Source organism: Mchenga conophoros, linkage group LG13, assembly GCF_057382185.1.
Source record: "Mchenga conophoros isolate Kocher_MC1m ecotype Shallow Benthic linkage group LG13, M_conophoros_male_GT1.1, whole genome shotgun sequence".
NCBI classification, from domain to species: Eukaryota; Metazoa; Chordata; class Actinopteri; order Cichliformes; family Cichlidae; genus Mchenga; species Mchenga conophoros.
Window position 1 is genome coordinate 18089811 of NC_140538.1, and position 17739 is coordinate 18107549.

The 17739-nt window shown below is 40.8% G+C and overlaps 1 protein-coding gene and 1 pseudogene across 2 annotated transcripts in view; one reads left to right on the plus strand and one right to left on the minus strand.

Moving 5' to 3' along the window:
- The window catches only part of LOC146561118 (ATP-binding cassette sub-family C member 2-like), a 43898-nt gene that overhangs the window by 2368 nt on the left and 23791 nt on the right, over positions 1–17739 (minus strand). For both annotated transcript variants that reach the window (XM_085296907.1, XM_085296906.1), the window contains exons 23-31: positions 15356–15510; positions 13124–13279; positions 12819–13018; positions 12586–12712; positions 12368–12469; positions 11374–11517; positions 8776–8934; positions 8523–8689; positions 8112–8306 (exon numbers count right to left, since the gene is read on the minus strand). In XM_085296907.1, coding sequence (XP_085153033.1) covers positions 8112–8306; positions 8523–8689; positions 8776–8934; positions 11374–11517; positions 12368–12469; positions 12586–12712; positions 12819–13018; positions 13124–13279; positions 15356–15510 — 1405 coding nt within the window. The remainder of the gene's footprint in view (positions 1–8111; positions 8307–8522; positions 8690–8775; positions 8935–11373; positions 11518–12367; positions 12470–12585; positions 12713–12818; positions 13019–13123; positions 13280–15355; positions 15511–17739) is intronic.
- LOC146561119 (histone H1 pseudogene) lies at positions 257–7271 on the plus strand (annotated as a pseudogene).

Consider the following 17739-nt stretch of genomic DNA (forward strand, 5'->3'; position numbering starts at 1 on the left):
AGTTGCGCAGTTCGAACTTTTTTTGGTTCGCCGTCTTAGTGGGGCGAAATACAGACCGCTGTGTGGGGTACTGTAGTGAGTTCTCCACCGCTCAGTGGGGTGTTGAGAAGTTCCGCGGGGTCCAGATTGTGCTGGACAGTAGGCCTATTTTGTGTTGTTGTCATTGTCGTCGTCGTTGTTGTTGTTGTTGTGTGTGCGGAGCAGAACATGTGGTCTGTGACACCGACTGTTGTTGTTATCACGGGTTTCTAAGCAACCAAGAGTGAGTCGGAGGGAGACAGACGTTTGTGCTGGACTTTGCTCCTGGCAGCACAAAGTATTTATGTAAAAAAGAGAGAGAGCGACGGCTCCACAGCTGCGCGGGTTCACGCGAGCGCGGTCACGCGGACCTGAGCCGTGCGGTTAATCGCAGGCTTATAAATGGAAGAGATTCAAATGTTAGAAGTTTTCAGAAAACACACCAGCCTTGGAGAGCTGTGGAGAAGGCCAGCCCACATCAGCAGCACTTAAGATATGCTCTGGTGAATGGCTTTCCCCCCACCCCTTGCTGACACAATGTTTATTCTTTAGCTTGCCCTGATCGACAGCAGCCTGTGTGCCAGACCATAGATTTAATTGAGGTGGATAGTTGTTAAAAGTAATCTACATTAAGCTTGTGGTTGCTTAAATTCAGTACAATGACATGTGAGGTGAAGTGATATAGGTAAATATTTAAACTCATGAAGTGCATAGAGGCACTTGACCTGTGTGGAAGACGGTCGTCTTATTATGAGCCATTGTTGAGATATAGAGCACATCTGTGAAAACAACTAATATGCTCAACCCTGTATGAAACATCTAAAAATACATGATGGAGAAGCTGTGTTGAATATGTAAGTGTAAGACTTTGCCACTGTGGGCAGAGCATGCAACTACTGTGTGATGTCGCGTTGCAGTTTTGTTTTTGTTTTTTGAGCTGATGAGCAAGCTACACATTATCAGATCAAGAGCTGTCTGAGAACTACTCAAAGAGAGGGAAACAGAGAGTGTGCAGCGTTTCCATGAGCAGTTTTTCTGCACCTTGACTCGTGTGTGTGTGTAGCATCAGCATCATGTTTTTGTTTATTTGTTTTGTTGGATTAAAAATAATTAAATAAACTGGTGATCATGCTTATGGATCACCATGGCACATATCTCCAGCCATATGGTTTATTTATGCAGATGAAAAAGTGAGTGTGAATGTGTCTGACATCACAGTGTTTTTGTGCACTGTGCAAAAGTGATTGCCTCTGATTGTGAGTGAGAGCGGTGATTTTGCAGACCACCAGCTATTGTGAAGAAAAAAAAAAAGAGTGAAAAAGAGACAAATTACTACATTGTAGACGAAGAGAAATAATCATAGGAAAAAGGTTTTGTGTTGATCAGCCGAAAAACAACTACAATGTCATTTTCTGCTTTTAAGAAAGGATTGTTCACACAAACACAGACAGAGAGAGAGAGAGAGAGAGAGATGTGTGTTGATTAAGCAGTGATGATAATAATGAACATGTTTTAGTTTGTCACTTTCAGGTGAAAAGCAGACCTGTATCAATTTTCCACATGCAACAGTCGGAAGAAAGTTATAGTTTAACATCATTGGAAACATGCAGGCCAAGTTTCTGGCTGACTTATTTACAGTGCCATGTGTTTCTCAACCTCACAAGCGAGCTCACTCCTCCCTGAAGATAAGGAATGCAGCTCCAAAGCAATAACATGATAAAGAGACAGCAGCAAGTCCTGAGCACAAAAAGTCCCAGCAAAGCAGCAGCAATGTGGATAAACAGCAGCAGAAGAAGAAAGCAAACCCATCTTCCTGTCTGATTGGTTGAATTTCACGGAGGGGCGAGCAAGATGGCAGCGTGAAGAGGAGTTTTTGTTTGAGTTCTCAGCACGAGACACTTATTTGACGTCTTTCTGGCCTTCGGGACTTTTTTGGAAATCAGCGCGCTAAACTTGCTGGATCTGAGGCCAGGGTCTGCGGCGGCAGCATGTTGAAATGCTCAAAAAGGACTGAGTGACTCGGGCAAGCCACATGCAGCTAGCGACATGAAAGAAATGGACCCTTCATGATGCGTTCAACGTGCCAGCGCTGTGGTGGGAAAGGCTCCATCATAAACACGCCCTGCGCCGAGGTTCAGGCCAAGAAGAAGAAGACGATGACTTCCAAGCCCAAGAAGGTCGGCCTCAGCGTGGGCGAGCTGATTGTGAAAGCCGTGGTCGCTTCCAAGGAGCGCAACGGCCTGTCTGTGGCCGCTCTCAAGAAGGCTCTGGCTGCCGGAGGCTACGATGTGGACAAGAACAAGGCCCGTGTCAAGACCGCCATCAAGAGCCTGGTGGCGAAGGGCACTCTGGTGCAGACCAAGGGCACCAGGACCTCCGGATCCTTCAAGATGAACAAGGCTACTGAGAGCAAAGCCAAGAAGCCCGCCGCGGCCAAAGCCAAGAAACCGGCAGCAGCTGCTAAGAAGTCGCCCAAGAAGGCAGCAGCAGCACTTCAGCTACTAGACAGGACAAAGCTGAAGGAGAACTGCCGGGACTGTTGAAGAGGGAGAGGACAAAAGAGTGAGAGGACAACAGAGTGAGAAGACTAGGTGAGAACACATAGGAATTATTTAATGTGGGAAATCAAAATTTGGGTTAGCAAACCTGGGGAAAAGAAAACTGACTGCTTAAGTTGGAAAATTGAGACGGAGTCTGAAACATTGCGAAAATAGAAACATATACAAAATCACACACACACAAGCAGAACATGCATTAACCCTACTAACAATTCCAAACACAAAATGACTCATGAAGACTCATAGCACATTAGTTAAGAAATGATTAAACAATAGTAGAGAAGTGTGTAGGAAAGGCAGCTTTAAGAACATGCTCTGCTGGAGATGCAGCTCCACAGACATGCATTAGACCTGCCTAATAACACAAACCCATGCAATGAAAATTAGCTTGTTATCTTTCATCAGTGTTAAAATAGTGTCAATTTAGCAGACACTTGTTATTAAATACTGAATTTATCCAATGCAAAAAATTGACTCTCCAGGTTGCAGGACAACAGTTTAACTTTTGTGGGAAAAAAGATCCTGGTTTGACCAACCAGTGATCAGACAATAAATTTAGTTGTTAAAATGGTAAATTGGGAGAAGCTTCCTGCTTGATTGAGGCAGCACATGTAATTTACTGTATGAGGGAAATTGTCTTTTGTGATACTATTTTGAACATGCTTTTCTGTCGTCCTGTCAACTTAGTGGGTTAATAGCTGATATGCAAATTAGTTGATCGGTTTTAGATTAATGAAAGGTGACTGAATTCTAGTATGAGTGAATGAGATGTGTTGGAGTTGTTGTGTGTTGAGTGGAGACTCTAAAACACTGAGTTTCCTGTTTTGATGTGCGAGTGAATCCTGTATTTAGATACACAACTCTGAATACATCAGAACAAACGTCTTTTGTGAAGTGCATGACAGCATGTCACATGTTTTATGATGAAGGGAAAAAGGAAAAATTGAATAAAATAGATCTGTGGCTTAAATGAGTGAAGAGCACAGACCGGGTGATTAAACTCATAGCTAATATGACATTAGGGTTATGTTGTGTGTTGTGCAGTTGATGGTTGGTTTGGAGTGAATCTAGCTGATGATTCTTCTCCTGTTGTGAAGATGATAAGGAGTTTGTGTCATGACTTAACAAGGCCTTTTTATTTTGATACTTTCACAGTGCACTGAGAGTTTGGTTTGATAATCTCTGTTATTTTTTATTTTTCATTTTTGAACAAGCACTGATTTTTGCTTGTGAATTTCTTTTCTTTGAGCAGATCTGCAAGTCGGGAATTAAAAGCGTTACACGTCGTCAAGAAAATTGTTGCAAGTGAGTTTCTCCACATTTAAAATGGGTTCAGGAGGAAGCCACTTATTTGGGACAATTAGGAAATGAGAGTCCCCCCCCAAAAAGGATTCAACGAGGAAATCCAGTCTAAATTATTTTTCTTTTTGAAATAACGTCGTTTTGCTGAGCGTGGAAACGAATGCGATGATAATTTCCACAATTAGCAAAAGAAGGAACCACTGAGTGAATGAGTAAGAATTTTAAAATAACTGACTGACTGAACATGATTGTGTGAAGCTAACCCCCACCTGACAAAGGTGCAGATGAACCCATGTGTTTCCTTTTACAGGAGCAGAAAGATGACAGCAACACTCGAGGTTGCATGATGATTTAACCTTTTAAATGCCATTTTCTGTGTCTGTGCATTTATCAGGTGTGTTATTCATAGGCTTGTGTTGCTCACAGAGATAACTGTGACAAAGTATGCATACGCCTGCGCAAGCGCTAATATTTGCATTTTCTTTTCTTACAGCATGCCAGTTCTTCATGTGAATTGATGATGCGATTTATACCAGGACAACTGGTTGATGTTTTTTCCTACTACAGGATTTCTGGGTTTATGTGTGAGGAAAACTGTGTTTACAGGTTATGAGTGGTGATGCTGTTGCATTGTGTTGATGGGAAAATGTGAAGGTTACTTTGATAATGTGAATAACATGTGTGAAATTTCCTGTGTTGAGAACTGGTGTTACTTCTTTCCACAGCTAGGGTTGACTTTATGGTGTTTTTATGGCACCTCTGGAACCTGTTGACCTGTGTCTGACCTCTGTCTGACTACAGTCAATGTGTATTGCTAATGTTAGTTTCTTTGAGAATGCTGTGGAAGATTCAGCTGAAACGGACAAGTGACATGAGTAAAACAAATAAGAGATACAGTGTTTCTGGGATAGTTTGATATGGGCTCATTAGCTGGCCACTTTTGAGCCCATAGTAATATATAAGTGGAGTGACTTTGCTTAAGAGCAGTCACCGATTACATTAATGTTGCCTGAGTACATGGGATGATCCATGTCTGAGGCGACTTATGAAAATAATTGTAGTTTACTGATTTGAGAAAACCTGCACATGACACTTGTCTTGCTGATGTTGAATGCTTCTTGTCCTTATGATACAATTGTTTACAGGTATGGAGTTTGATTTTACTTCCAGATTTTGTTTTCCAGGCCATGATGGTGTGTATGCAGGCTCCTGGGAGAGCCAGGTGTTAAGCAAACTTAATATGCAAAGCACACTAACATTTTCATTGCAGGATTATAGGTCCAGGGTGGTGCTGCTCCAGGGGAGGAGATGCCCTGATGTTGCCTGGGATATGATCTAGCTAATCTTTTTCTTTAAGACAGGAATGCAGGTTTGGTGAGTTGACGCATGGGTGTGTCCATGCGTCAAGAGGAGGGGTCCAAGGATTAACATTAAACAATGTTTTTTATTATTGTTGCAGTGATTTGTGTGATTAGCCGTTTTATTTACAAATATTAAACCTATGCAAGTGGTGCACCCATGTTCAGATGAGGCTTTGATGGCCTATAAGTGAAGTTCACTGAACTAAAGAATGTGGTTTGATGATTGTTGACATACTCTCCAAATAGTTTGTCTTCCTAGCAAGGAAATACAGGTGCAGCAGTAATCTCCTGAGAAATCTTCAGAGACCCAGTGAGAAGCGTGAACCATTCCAGGCATAGCTGACAGGACCAGGCAGTGGTTGAGGTCAAAGATCAAGCTGGTTGGGGCCCATCATGAAATCAGACCTTGGAGCCACAGCAAGGACCATGAAACTGCCTGCAAAATAGAGGAGAGGATCGTCCACAAGATGGGAGAGAGGCTTCAGGAGGATCAGAGATCATCTTCAGCACAGCAGACATCACACAGAGAGCTGTGCTACTAAGCTTCCAGGGAATCAAGAGGAGACTTCCCACAGCAAGATTTTAAATACAATGAAAGATTCAATATTGACGCTGAGGAAGACGACTAAGGTGTACGACGTGCTCTGCCTTAAACCTTCAGCAGCGTTGGAACATAAACACTCAGGGGATGAGGAGCGTGCCAAGCTCCATCGACAGCGTAGAAGGAGTTCGAGGATGACATCATGATTCTGTGAAAAGCACAGGAACCAGAAGCTATGGTGGTGATAACAGCAGTTTCCTATGAACATCACCTAACGCTGTGCCACTGTACTGTGCATACGATGACACTCTGAAGGCTGCTGGGATCATAATAGCAGTAAGACAACCCTGCACCCTTTCCACAGAGGTGTTTTCTGCAGAGTATGGACAATGAAGGAGTCATAAATATCCCCCTCACAGGACGAAGGCCTGAAGTGAGGTAATGGGAGGCCATAAAACTAGAGTGCTGAGAGGTCTGCAGCTTTGGAAATAGCTGAGAACCATGTTGACAAACAACAAAACCAACTGGTATGTTTGAATGTTTATTCTACATACATTTGGACTCTGGTCCTATGGACAACGATGGAAACAACTGGAAGAGACATTCATGACGCCCTGCAGAACTCAAACCACTCTGCAGAGAGACATGTGATGTGCACACCTGGAGGAAGCATTACCAAGCTGAGATGTTTTTGAAAATGTTACTTTTTTATTTTCACTATTAAATTAACAATTTCTTTGGTTGCTCGTAAGATGCAGTTTGCCATGAGATGAGCTCAATGAATGGGATAACTGCTAATACATTTGTTGAACTGTGTACCTTTTCAGTAATTTAGGGTGATTTGACATATGCTGAGTATAAAAATGTTTGCATTGAAACTGTCAGACATGAGGTATTCATACCTGGGAACTTTTCAGGCATAAAGGTCAAAAAGGGGGGAAATGTTAGATTTGTATTGTTGATTGTCATTTATGCTTAGAAATATTTACTTATATATGCTTAGAGTTTTGTAATTAGTTGTAGATTGGTAGAGGTTTTGATCCTTGATAGTCTGCAAACTTTGTGTGTATTAGACAGCACTTTGGGAGCATGAGAGGTCATACCGTGTCTTATTGTTTTATGGTAGGATTAACGTAGTTGCGTCTGTTCTAGTCTAAGTGCTCTTTGTTTAGATGAACTGCAGGACTTCCTCACCGTGTTATCTAGGATGAACCATCTAGGGTGAGGGGGAGGCTACCCTCTTCCTGACCAAGGATGTTTGACCCTTTGATCAGCAGGCCACACACACACACACACACACACACACACAAACACACACTACAGGCAAGGTACTCTTTGTGTATGTAGACGTCATATGTTAATGAACTTATGCATATTCATGTAACCTCAATAAAAGGACAGTGATATGGGAGAACGGACGAGAGCTACTGGGGTCAAGCGAAGGAACGGTGCCTGTCCGGTTCTCTCCCGTGCACGAGTACCATGAAGAAGTTTGCCTACTTGTGTCTTGCTTGCAGTGTAATTATATTGTCTTCAACGTTCCAGCGAATAGGTTTATGCTACAAACCTATCATTCACTTTTATAATGTCCTGCTAAACTGGCAGAACTATCTAGCATATACCCATTTAAAGATTCATTGAATCCAAGTGAAGTTACTAGTGATGTAACTTCACTTGATGTAACGCCAAAGTATAAACCAAAACAGAACAGAAATGGAAAGCAAAATAATCTAAGTAATGAAAAGAACACACAGAAGACCTACAAATGCACAGTATCAGATAGTCAGCTCAACATCTTAGCCAAAATAAAGTAACTTACAGTAAAGTAAGTTTAGGTTCAAGTCCAAGTGTTAAAACTACTAATGGAAAACAGAGTCAGTACCCCTTGGTCTAGATCATTTGGTCAAATATTACTCTCATGTATGATTAGGGGTGGGTTTAAAAAATTGATTTCCCAATTCAAATCGATTTTAATTTGAATAATGCGATATCGATTCAGTAAATCCTGAAATCTGTTTTTTAATATAAATGTATTTTCCAGAAACACCAGCTTAAAACTTACCAAACTATTTCAGCAATCTCCATACAGCTAAACTAGGGTAAATGGATACCACGAAAAGATGTAAACACAAAGCAAGATCCAACGGCACGTACATGTACATGCTGTTGGGTGCTGAAAGCCGATATCTCATAGATTCTGAAACTACATGTTTTGTCAATCTCCGACCAAAATTCACTGAACCAGCAGCAAAACAAGACCAAATTTAAGCTTCATGTCAGAAAAACATCGTCATGAATTCCAAAAATGTTAAGGGAAAAGGTATAACTCACCTAGAGCTGTCCATGATACTGTGCAGGCGGTGGGCGATGGTAAGCACTGTGCAGTCTGAGAACTCTTTGCGGATGGTGTTCTGAATCAGGTTGTCTGTCTCCAGGTCAACAGCTGCTGTGGCTTCATCCAGAATTAGGATACGTGACTTTCTCAGGAGAGCTCGGGCCAGACACAGCAGCTGCCTCTGCCCAACACTGGAAAGATTGTATTAAAGTATTGATATCTTAAGAGGGTTTTTGTAGCGCAAAAGAAAAAAGTAAACCACAAATGACACTCATGTGTTCAAATACAATTAGGGTTTATGTAAGTTTTGCAGAACATTACATAAGGTTTAGAATAACGAACTGTACAAAACTTATACTTATATATAACTTATACCCAGAGGCCGTATTGTTAATTTTATTACCCACCTGAGGTTTTCTCCTCCCTCTGCCACTTTATGCTGTAATCCTTCCTGCAGCCCTGATACATAGCTCTTTAGATGAGAGAGCTCCAGCACTCTCCAAATCTCCTCATCGCTGAACTTGTCAAATGGATCCAGGTTCATCCTCAGTGACCCCGAGAACAAAACGGGATCCTGTGCACACGGGATTACAAATATCAGTGTACTTTTAGAAATATCAAACTCTTTGACAAGGTTATTGTTTATATTTATGTGTATACCTGTGGTATAATTGTGAGTCTGTGTCTCAGGTCGTGCAGGCCTATTGTAGCGATATCTACATCATCAATGAGGATGCGACCTTCAGCAGCTTCAATAATTCTAAACAGGCAGTTGGTAAGACTTGATTTCCCAGCTCCTGTGCGACCAACAATACCGATCTGAATGCAGTGAGAGAAAACACATAAGATCAAAATAACAGCTGGCGCATATTTGAAGAAAAAAAAAAAATCTACACATTTTTCTTTCTGGATATAAATTGTATTTAACAGTATAGCAATAAATAATGCAATAATAAGCAAATATACTCAGTCTGTACTTAGTTTGTAAAAGATCTTAGACATTTCAGTAATGTTACAGAAAGAAGCAACATTTTTCAGAGGTAGCAGATATTTTACAGTGCTTATAGTCATCACTGCTATTGACAGTAATTCCATGATATATGTTATTGCAATGCAGACAGTCTTTACTCAGTTTTACTTTGACACCAATATTTCAAAGTTGTCAGTGTTTGAGCTTACTCCAATCCATTGGGGACTCTGTTGTCCTATTGGGAGACTTCAGTGCACACGTGGGGAACAACAGGGGGACCTGGAGGGGCGTGACTGGGAGGAACAGCCTCCCGGATCTGAACCCGAGCGGTGTTTTGTTGTTGGACTTCTGTGCAAACCAGTGCATGTAGCACCAGGATGCTTTAGGCCACAGGTTGATGATTGATTTTGTAATTGTATTACCAGTCCTGTGGCCATATGTTCTGGACACTCAGATAAAGAGAGGGGCTGAGCTGTCAGCTGATCACCATCTGATGGTGAGTTGGATCAGGTGGCGGAGGAGGATGCTGGACAGGCCTGGTGCACCTAAATGTATACTTAGGGTGTGCTGAGAATTGCTTAGCAGAGGCCCCAGTCTGCGAGATCTTCAACGCACACCAAACAACTTCTTGGTGGCAGAGCCCCTGGGGTGGATGAGGTATGCCCTGAGTTCCTGAAGGCTCTAGATATTGTAGGGCTGTCCTGGTTGACACACCTCTACAGTGTTGCGTGGACATCAGGGGCGGTACCTCTGGATTGATAGATGGTTCCCATTTTTAAGAAGGGGGACCGGAGGGTTTATTTCAGTTATGGGGGATCACACTCCTCAGCCTCCCCGGGAAAGTCTATGCCAGGGTGCTGGAAAGAAGGGTCTGTCTGTTAGTCGAACCTCGGATACAGGAGGAACCATGCGGTTTTCGTCCTGGTTGTCGAACACAGGACCAGCTCTTTATCCTCTCAAGGATACTTGAGTGTGCATGGGAGTTTTCCCAACCAGTCTACATGTGTTTTGTGGACGTGGAGAAGGCATTCGACCGTGTCCCTTGGAGTGTCCTGTGCTCCAGGAGTATGAGATCCTTGGCCCATTGCTACGGGCCATTCAATCCTTATACAACCATTGCAAGAGCTTGGCCGCATAGCCGGCAATGTCAGGCTCGTTCTTGTTTGGTGATGGGCTCTGCCAGGGCTGCTCTTCTGTTCATAATTTTTATGGATAGAATTTCTAGGCGCAACCAAGTGATGGAAGGCTTTCACTTGGGTGGTCTCAGAATCTCATCTCTGCTTTTTGCAGATGATGTGGTTCTGTTGGCTTCATCGGGTAATGGCCTCCAGCTCGCACTGGAACAGTTTGCAGCCGAGTGTGAAGCGGTGGGAATGAAAATCAGCACCTCCAAATCTGAGGCCATGGTCCTCAGCAAGAAAGCAAAGACCCAGGAAACCATGGAGAGATTATATCTCTTGGCTGGCCTGGAAATGCCTTGGTGTTCCCCTGGATAAGCTAGAGGAGGTGACTAGGTAGAGGGAGGTCTGGGCTTCTCTGCTTAGGCTGCTGGCCACGCGAATCGGTCCAGGATAAGCACAAGAAGATGGATGGATGGATGGATGTATTGATAGCAATGCTGAATATTCCGGCCTAGCAAAAAAAGTTTGGGAACAACTGCCCATAGACTAGTTACATGTTTACATATCACAGCTGATTATAATATACAGTAATACACATAATGTATAAATTAAAAGAAAAACTGATAGTTCACATTATTTTACAGTTTAATTATATGTAATTACTGTCAACACAGATTGATCTGTGGCATCTTTCTTGAGTAATTGATTAATAGATTGGTCTATAAAACATAACCCCCCCCCCCCCCCCCCCCCCCCCCCAAACAATAGAATGTCAATGTCTTACAGCACAAAGTCCAAATTACAAATTTCAACATAATAGCTTTTCTAAACTCAAATAAAAAATGATGTGCAGGTCTGTATCTGGAAGCTACATTTTAGATACAGTTGGCCAATGTCAGCCAGCAGAAAGCTTGCACACGTTGTTAATAGTTAACCTTTTAAATTAAAAAATAGTGGTGCAATTTTATATATTATGGATTTTTCAATGAGGGAGAAAAAATCTTCCCAATGATTTAATGTCCATCCAATTTTTTTTTCTTTTTCTTTTTTAGCAGTGCATGCTTTTGTATCTTTGGTGAATATGATATCAGATACAGTAAAACCTATAACTTTTACAGGAACTTTATACATATATGGAGACTCTCCCTCTCACGCTCACACACACACCTTCTCAGTGCTGTTGATGTCACAAGTGATTCCATGCAGCACTAAATCCAATTCAGGTCTGTAACGGACTTTGTAGTTCTCAAAATGCACTCTTCCTGCCTCTGGCCACATCTGTGGAGGTCGAGTGTCAGTTACCCAGTCAGCCTGTAACAACAGAAAAAGAAGCAGAACGCATGTGTAATATAATACAAAAGCTATCAAATTGAGCTAAGTTAGCTCTTTTATATGTTGTGCATTAATATTCAAACCAAGATAAATAAGAAACAAAATTATACAGACGCCATACATACAGACATGCACACATTACACCACTAAAATAAAGGAAAAAAGAAAACTTAAAAAGACGTCACGCTTGGTAAAAAATTAAATAGCTCAAATGAAAATATGCAACCAAGATTAACAATTAAGGCCAAGTGTACATGTGCAATGTTATATTCTAAATCAGATTAAATTCAGTATGAACATCATGATGGGATGTGCTAATCAGTGGAGCTCTGGTGCCATTATGAATAAACAACCCAACTCAAATATAACAGGTGGAGTTCAAACATGTGAAATCAAATGTTAGTGAAACATAAAATTAAATTGTTGCATCAAAATCCTGTTTGTTTGACAATTATCTGAACTATTATCGGTAGTATGTTAAGAAACAGTGGAGAAACAGCAGCTGGGAATAAAAGTATTATCACTGTACAGTGAGCAAACACGGCAGTTGATGTCGCACACAAGCGTATTAGATTCCTGTTGAACTGTTACAGTTACAATAAACTCACAGCCTGTAGAAATCTTAAAATTCATGTCCTATTTAAGAAAACAGTAGATTTTGATTTAACCAAAGTATAAATAATGTCATATGGCAGCATGGTAGTTAGCACCCACACACCCTATGGTAGCTGGGATAGGCTCCAGCACCCCCGTGACCCAGATAAGGATAGACTGAAGAGAATGGATGAATGGATAAATAATGTCTTGCTCACAAAGTATTTCTACATGCCTCGTTCTTAAGCTGAGTGTATTCGTTCACTCTCTCCACAGCTACAATATTGGTCTCCAGCGCTGAGGTCGTCATCACCAGCCAGTTGAGGGTCTGGGTTACCTGCAGAACCCCAACAGGAGAGAGGTCTGTGTTTACATTATTTCTGCATTTTATTAATATCACACATATAAAAACTGATGAAATAAGGATAAATTCTGAGTGTTTTTGTGACTGACATTAAGGGCATATGATACAGATAGGCCAACCACATTACTGTCAATAGAATCTCTGGAAATGACAGCAAACAGAGCAGCAAAAAACACCACCAGGTTTCCAACAAACTCCAGACGTATGGCCAGCCATCTGTCAAGAAAACAAACCCCACAAATATGCACACAAACAAATTTTAGGGTCTCATCATTTAGCATCACATGCTTATCTGTATTTGGTACACTGTTCAATGTCTGACCTGTCAGACACGATCCGCAGATAGATACTTTTGAGGTTTTCATCTATAGTTACTTCATTGTGTTTAAGAAACCTTTCTTGATGCTTGTAGGCTCTTATCACTGACAGGCCGGACACCGTCTCACCAAAGTGAGAGTATATCGGTGAGCGAGACACCGAGTCCAGCCGGCGCAGCTGTCTTGAAGCGGCAATATAAAAGCGCTGGGTGTAGAGAGAAAGACAAAACAAAATCAGTTTGCATGTCATATTATAGGAAAGTTAGGGTAGCTTTTTTTTTACATATCTTCTTTACCTTGTTTAGCTTACCTGTACAAAGAAATAGATCAGGGCCAGAGGAATGATAACTATGGCAAAGAAAGGAGTTGCCATGCAGATGACAAATACGGTCCCCAGTACAGACATCAGACACAGAAGGCAGGAGCGCAAGGAAGCAGGAATGGCCTCATCTATGGTAAAAATGTCCTTTGGGATAATATTTGGAGAGTTAGTATTTATTAAAGTCACAGGACAATTTTATTTATAGTGCACATGTAAAAACATAAAAAGTACATAATTAGCAAAATTATAAGTGTAAATAATACTAGAAGAATAAAGTCAATTATTATAAAAGCTAAAGTCAGGATATTGGAAAAAATGTCAATGATAAGTCATGGATGTTTATCAGTGACTAAACACTTTTAAAGTTTTGAGTTATTCCAAAGATTATAGCTGAGTCAAAGAATATAGTCTTACAGCCACTCTAAAGACTTAATAATTTAATAATTAATTATTAGTCCATGAAGACCCATTGGCTGTTATAAGTAGGATTTGAGGATACAAGAGAAATTAGCTCCTTCTTCCCTTTTTCCACAAGTGGCTGAATTTAGTAGCAGCAGCAAGCAGAGACAACAGCACTACAACCATATTACTGCATTACAGCAAATTGTTTTGATTTGCTACTGTGTAAATAAAATAAAATAAAATTGATCAGTATATTGATTTCATATGTTGTGTTTATACACCACTCTGCATTTAATTATTAATTATTATTAATCTCTGGCTCTCTTCCGCATTATGTCTTTGACTCGTCTCCCTTCTTTCACCCCCAAACAGACGGCGTCTCTGAGTCTAGTTCTGCCAGAAGTTTCTTCCTGTTAAAAGGACGTTTTTCATTCCAACTGTCACCAAGTACTGACTCATAGGGAGTCATCTGATTGTTTGAGGGGTTTTTCTCGATTGTGGTAAGATCTTTACTATTACAATATAATGTACCTTTAGTGACTGTTACTGTGTGTCAGCACTAGATAAATGAAATTTAACTGAACTGTATACTTGAGGAGGCAATTGGGAAGAAAGCCTCTTTAAAGAAAGACTTAAAGAACGAACAGTTTCTTTACATTTCCAAGCTACAGATTTTGCATAGGTGCATGGACTCCATTAGAGGTTTGATGGTTGATAACTTTCTTCGACTTAATGAGGTGAAAACTGAAGTCCTTGTTTGTGCTCCTAAAAAAATTTGTACCTAGGGTTATGGAAAACTCAGGGTCACGTTCTACATTTGCCAAACCTTTTATCAGGAACCTTGGTGTAACTTTTGACTCAGCTCTGACTTTGGACATTCATGCTAAATCTCTGGTCCACTCCTGATTTTATCACTTGAGAAATATTGCTAAGCTGAGTCCCATTGTATCACACTCAGAACTGGAAACTGTCATACATGCATTTGTTTCATCTTGTTTGGAGTACTGTAATTCTTTGTTCACTTGTCTATGGAAAGCTTCTTTGGAGCATCTGTAAGTTGTTCAGAACGCTGCTGTAAAGCTTCTGACCAAGACTTCTAAGTTCTCCCGTGCCACATGCCTGCTGAACCAGCTGCACTGGCTCCCTATTAAATTCACTTTAAGATTAAGATTATGACTCTGACGTTCAGGGCCCTGCATGGAAAAGCACCAACATATATCAGTGATCTTTTACATCTATACATGCTCAGAAGGTCCCTGAGGTCATGTGATAGGGCTTGCTGGTTGTCCATTATACGAGGCTGAAAACAAAGGGCGACAGAGCTTTAGTAACTGTGGCCCCCAGACTGTGGAACTCTCTTCCTTTGAACTTGAGATCTGTGGACTCGGTGGTCTCTTTTTAAAAAAACAGCTAAAAACTCATCTTTCTAAACTTGCTTGATTTTTGTTTTTATGTTTTAGCTTCTCTGTGAAGCACTTTGTGATATTTATCTTGAAAGATGCTATACAAATAAAATTATACATACTTTTACTTTACTTTAACAATTTTAAGAATATTTAGGGTTGTATTCAAACATTTAAGCTAAAGTGGGGAAAAAAATAAATAATACAAGTAGATATACAACTTGCAGCAAACACAAATAAAAGCTTTTTTAATGTTAAATTTAATGTTTAGTTTTTTAATTTTTAGCACTGTTATTTTAGAAATGACATTAAAAACTAGTTATACTTTGTATTTGTAATCATACAAGCCACAAGAAGATAAAATAAATATTAAAATTCATGAAAAGAATCCTTAAAGTGAACTACAAGACCCTACCTTTGCAAAGCGGTTGATCACTCTTCCAATAGGTGTAGTGTCAAAGAAAACCATAGGAACTCGCAGGATGTTGTTAAGAAGTCGTGAATGCAGGATACGAGATGCATCAATGGAAGCATTGGCTAGGAGCAGTGTGCCAAAGAACACAAAGAGGCCTGCAATAAAAACAAGAACGTTTCTAAATAATAGAACTACATTTTTAACAAAGACAAATCCACTGTGGACAGAACCTTGAACTTACAGTAACACTCGGGTGTGCTTTTCCCTGCCTACTGATATAAAGTGGCTGTTATTATTATTACAAAATAATAATAGGGCAATAATGACAGAAGAAATTGTATTTAACTTTTTTCATATTCAATTCTTATTTTTATGGGGAAAAAATAGTTCAATCAGCAATATATGCTCTGCATGTAAAGCTGAGTTCAAGCTGAACCAAGGTCCAAATTGACAGTCTTGATTCTTTGTCCTTAATTTACAATATAAAGCAGCTGGAATAAAACACATACAGTGGGGCAAAAAAGTATTTAGTCAGCCACCGATTGTGCAAGTTCCCCCACTTAAAATGATGACAGAGGTCAGTAATTTGCACCAGAGGTACACTTCAACTGTGAGAGACAGAATGTGAAAAAAAAAATCCATGAATTCACATGGTAGGATTTGTAAAGAATTTATTCGTAAATCAGGGTGGAAAATAAGTATTTGGTCACCTCAAACAAGGAAAATCTCTGGCTCTCACAGACCTGTAACGTCTTCTGTAAGAAGCTTTTCTGTCCCCCACTCGTTACCTGTATGAATGGCACCTGTTTGAACTCATCATCTGTATAAAAGACACCTGTCCACAGCCTCAAACAGTCAGACTCCAAACTCCGCCATGGCCAAGACCAAAGAGCTTTCGAAGGACACCAGGAAAAGTATTGTAGACCTGCACCAGACTGGAAGAGTGAATCTACAATAGGCAAGCAGCTTGGTGTGAAAAAATCAACTGTGGGAGCAATCATCAGAAAATGGAAGACATACAAGACCACTGATAATCTCCCTCGATCTGGGGCTCCACGCAAGATCTCATCCCGTGGGGTCAAAATGATCATGAGAACGGTGAGCAAAGATCCCAGAACCACACGGGGGGACCTGGTGAATGACCTGCAGAGAGCTGGGACCAAAGTAACAAAGGTCACCATCAGTAACACACTACAACGGCAGGGAATCAAATCCCGCAGTGCCAGACGTGTTCCGCTGCTGAAGCCAGTGCATGTCCAGGCCCGTCTGAAGTTTGCCAGAGAGCACATGGATGATACAGCAGAGGATTGGGAGAATGTCATGTGGTCAGATGAAACCAAAGTAGAACTTTTTGGTATAAACTCAACTCGTCGTGTTTGGAGGAAGAAGAATACTGAGTTGCATCCCAAGAACACCATACCTACTGTGAAGCATGGGGGTGGAAACATCATGCTATGGGGCTGTTTTTCTGCCAAGGGGACAGGACGACTGATCCGTGTTAAGGACAGAATGAATGGGGCCATGTATCGTGAGATTTTGAGCCAAAACCTCCTTCCATCAGTGAGAACTTTGAAGATGAAACGAGGCTGGGTCTTCCAACATGACAATGATCCAAAACACACCGCCCGGGCAACAAAGGAGTGGCTCCGTAAGAAGCATTTGAAAGTCCTGGAGTGGCCTAGCCAGTCTCCAGACCTCAACCCCATAGAAAATGTGTGGCGGGAGTTGAAAGTCCGTGTTGCTCGGCGACAGCCCCAAAACATCACAGCTCTCGAGAAGATCTGCATGGAGGAATGGGCCAAAATACCAGCTACTGTGTGTGCAAACCTGGTAAAGACCTATAGTAAACGTTTGACCTCTGTTATTGCCAACAAAGGTTATGTTACAAAGTATTGAGTTGTATTTTTGTTATTGACCAAATACTTATTTTCCACCCTGATTTACGAATAAATTCTTTACAAATCCTACCATGTGAATTCATGGATTTTTTTTTTTCACATTCTGTCTCTCACAGTTGAAGTGTACCTCTGGTGCAAATTACTGACCTCTGTCATCATTTTAGGTGGGGGAACTTGCACAATCGGTGGCTGACTAAATACTTTTTTGCCCCACTGTAACTCTGACATATAATTTGTCCCCAGTTTACAACATGATAGAGCAACAGCACTATTTCATTGTTATCCATGGCAGCATTGACAATTCAATGATAATTTCAATAACTTCCTGGGGTATATTGATATCAACTGTTCTTCCATTAGATTTCTATTTATATTAAAATAAAATATGCTGCATGTCAAATGTACACACTGTTTTTTTTAATATCATATGAAAAGAAAAAAACACTTTTGAAAGGTGTAAATAAAATACTGTTAAAGAACAAATAA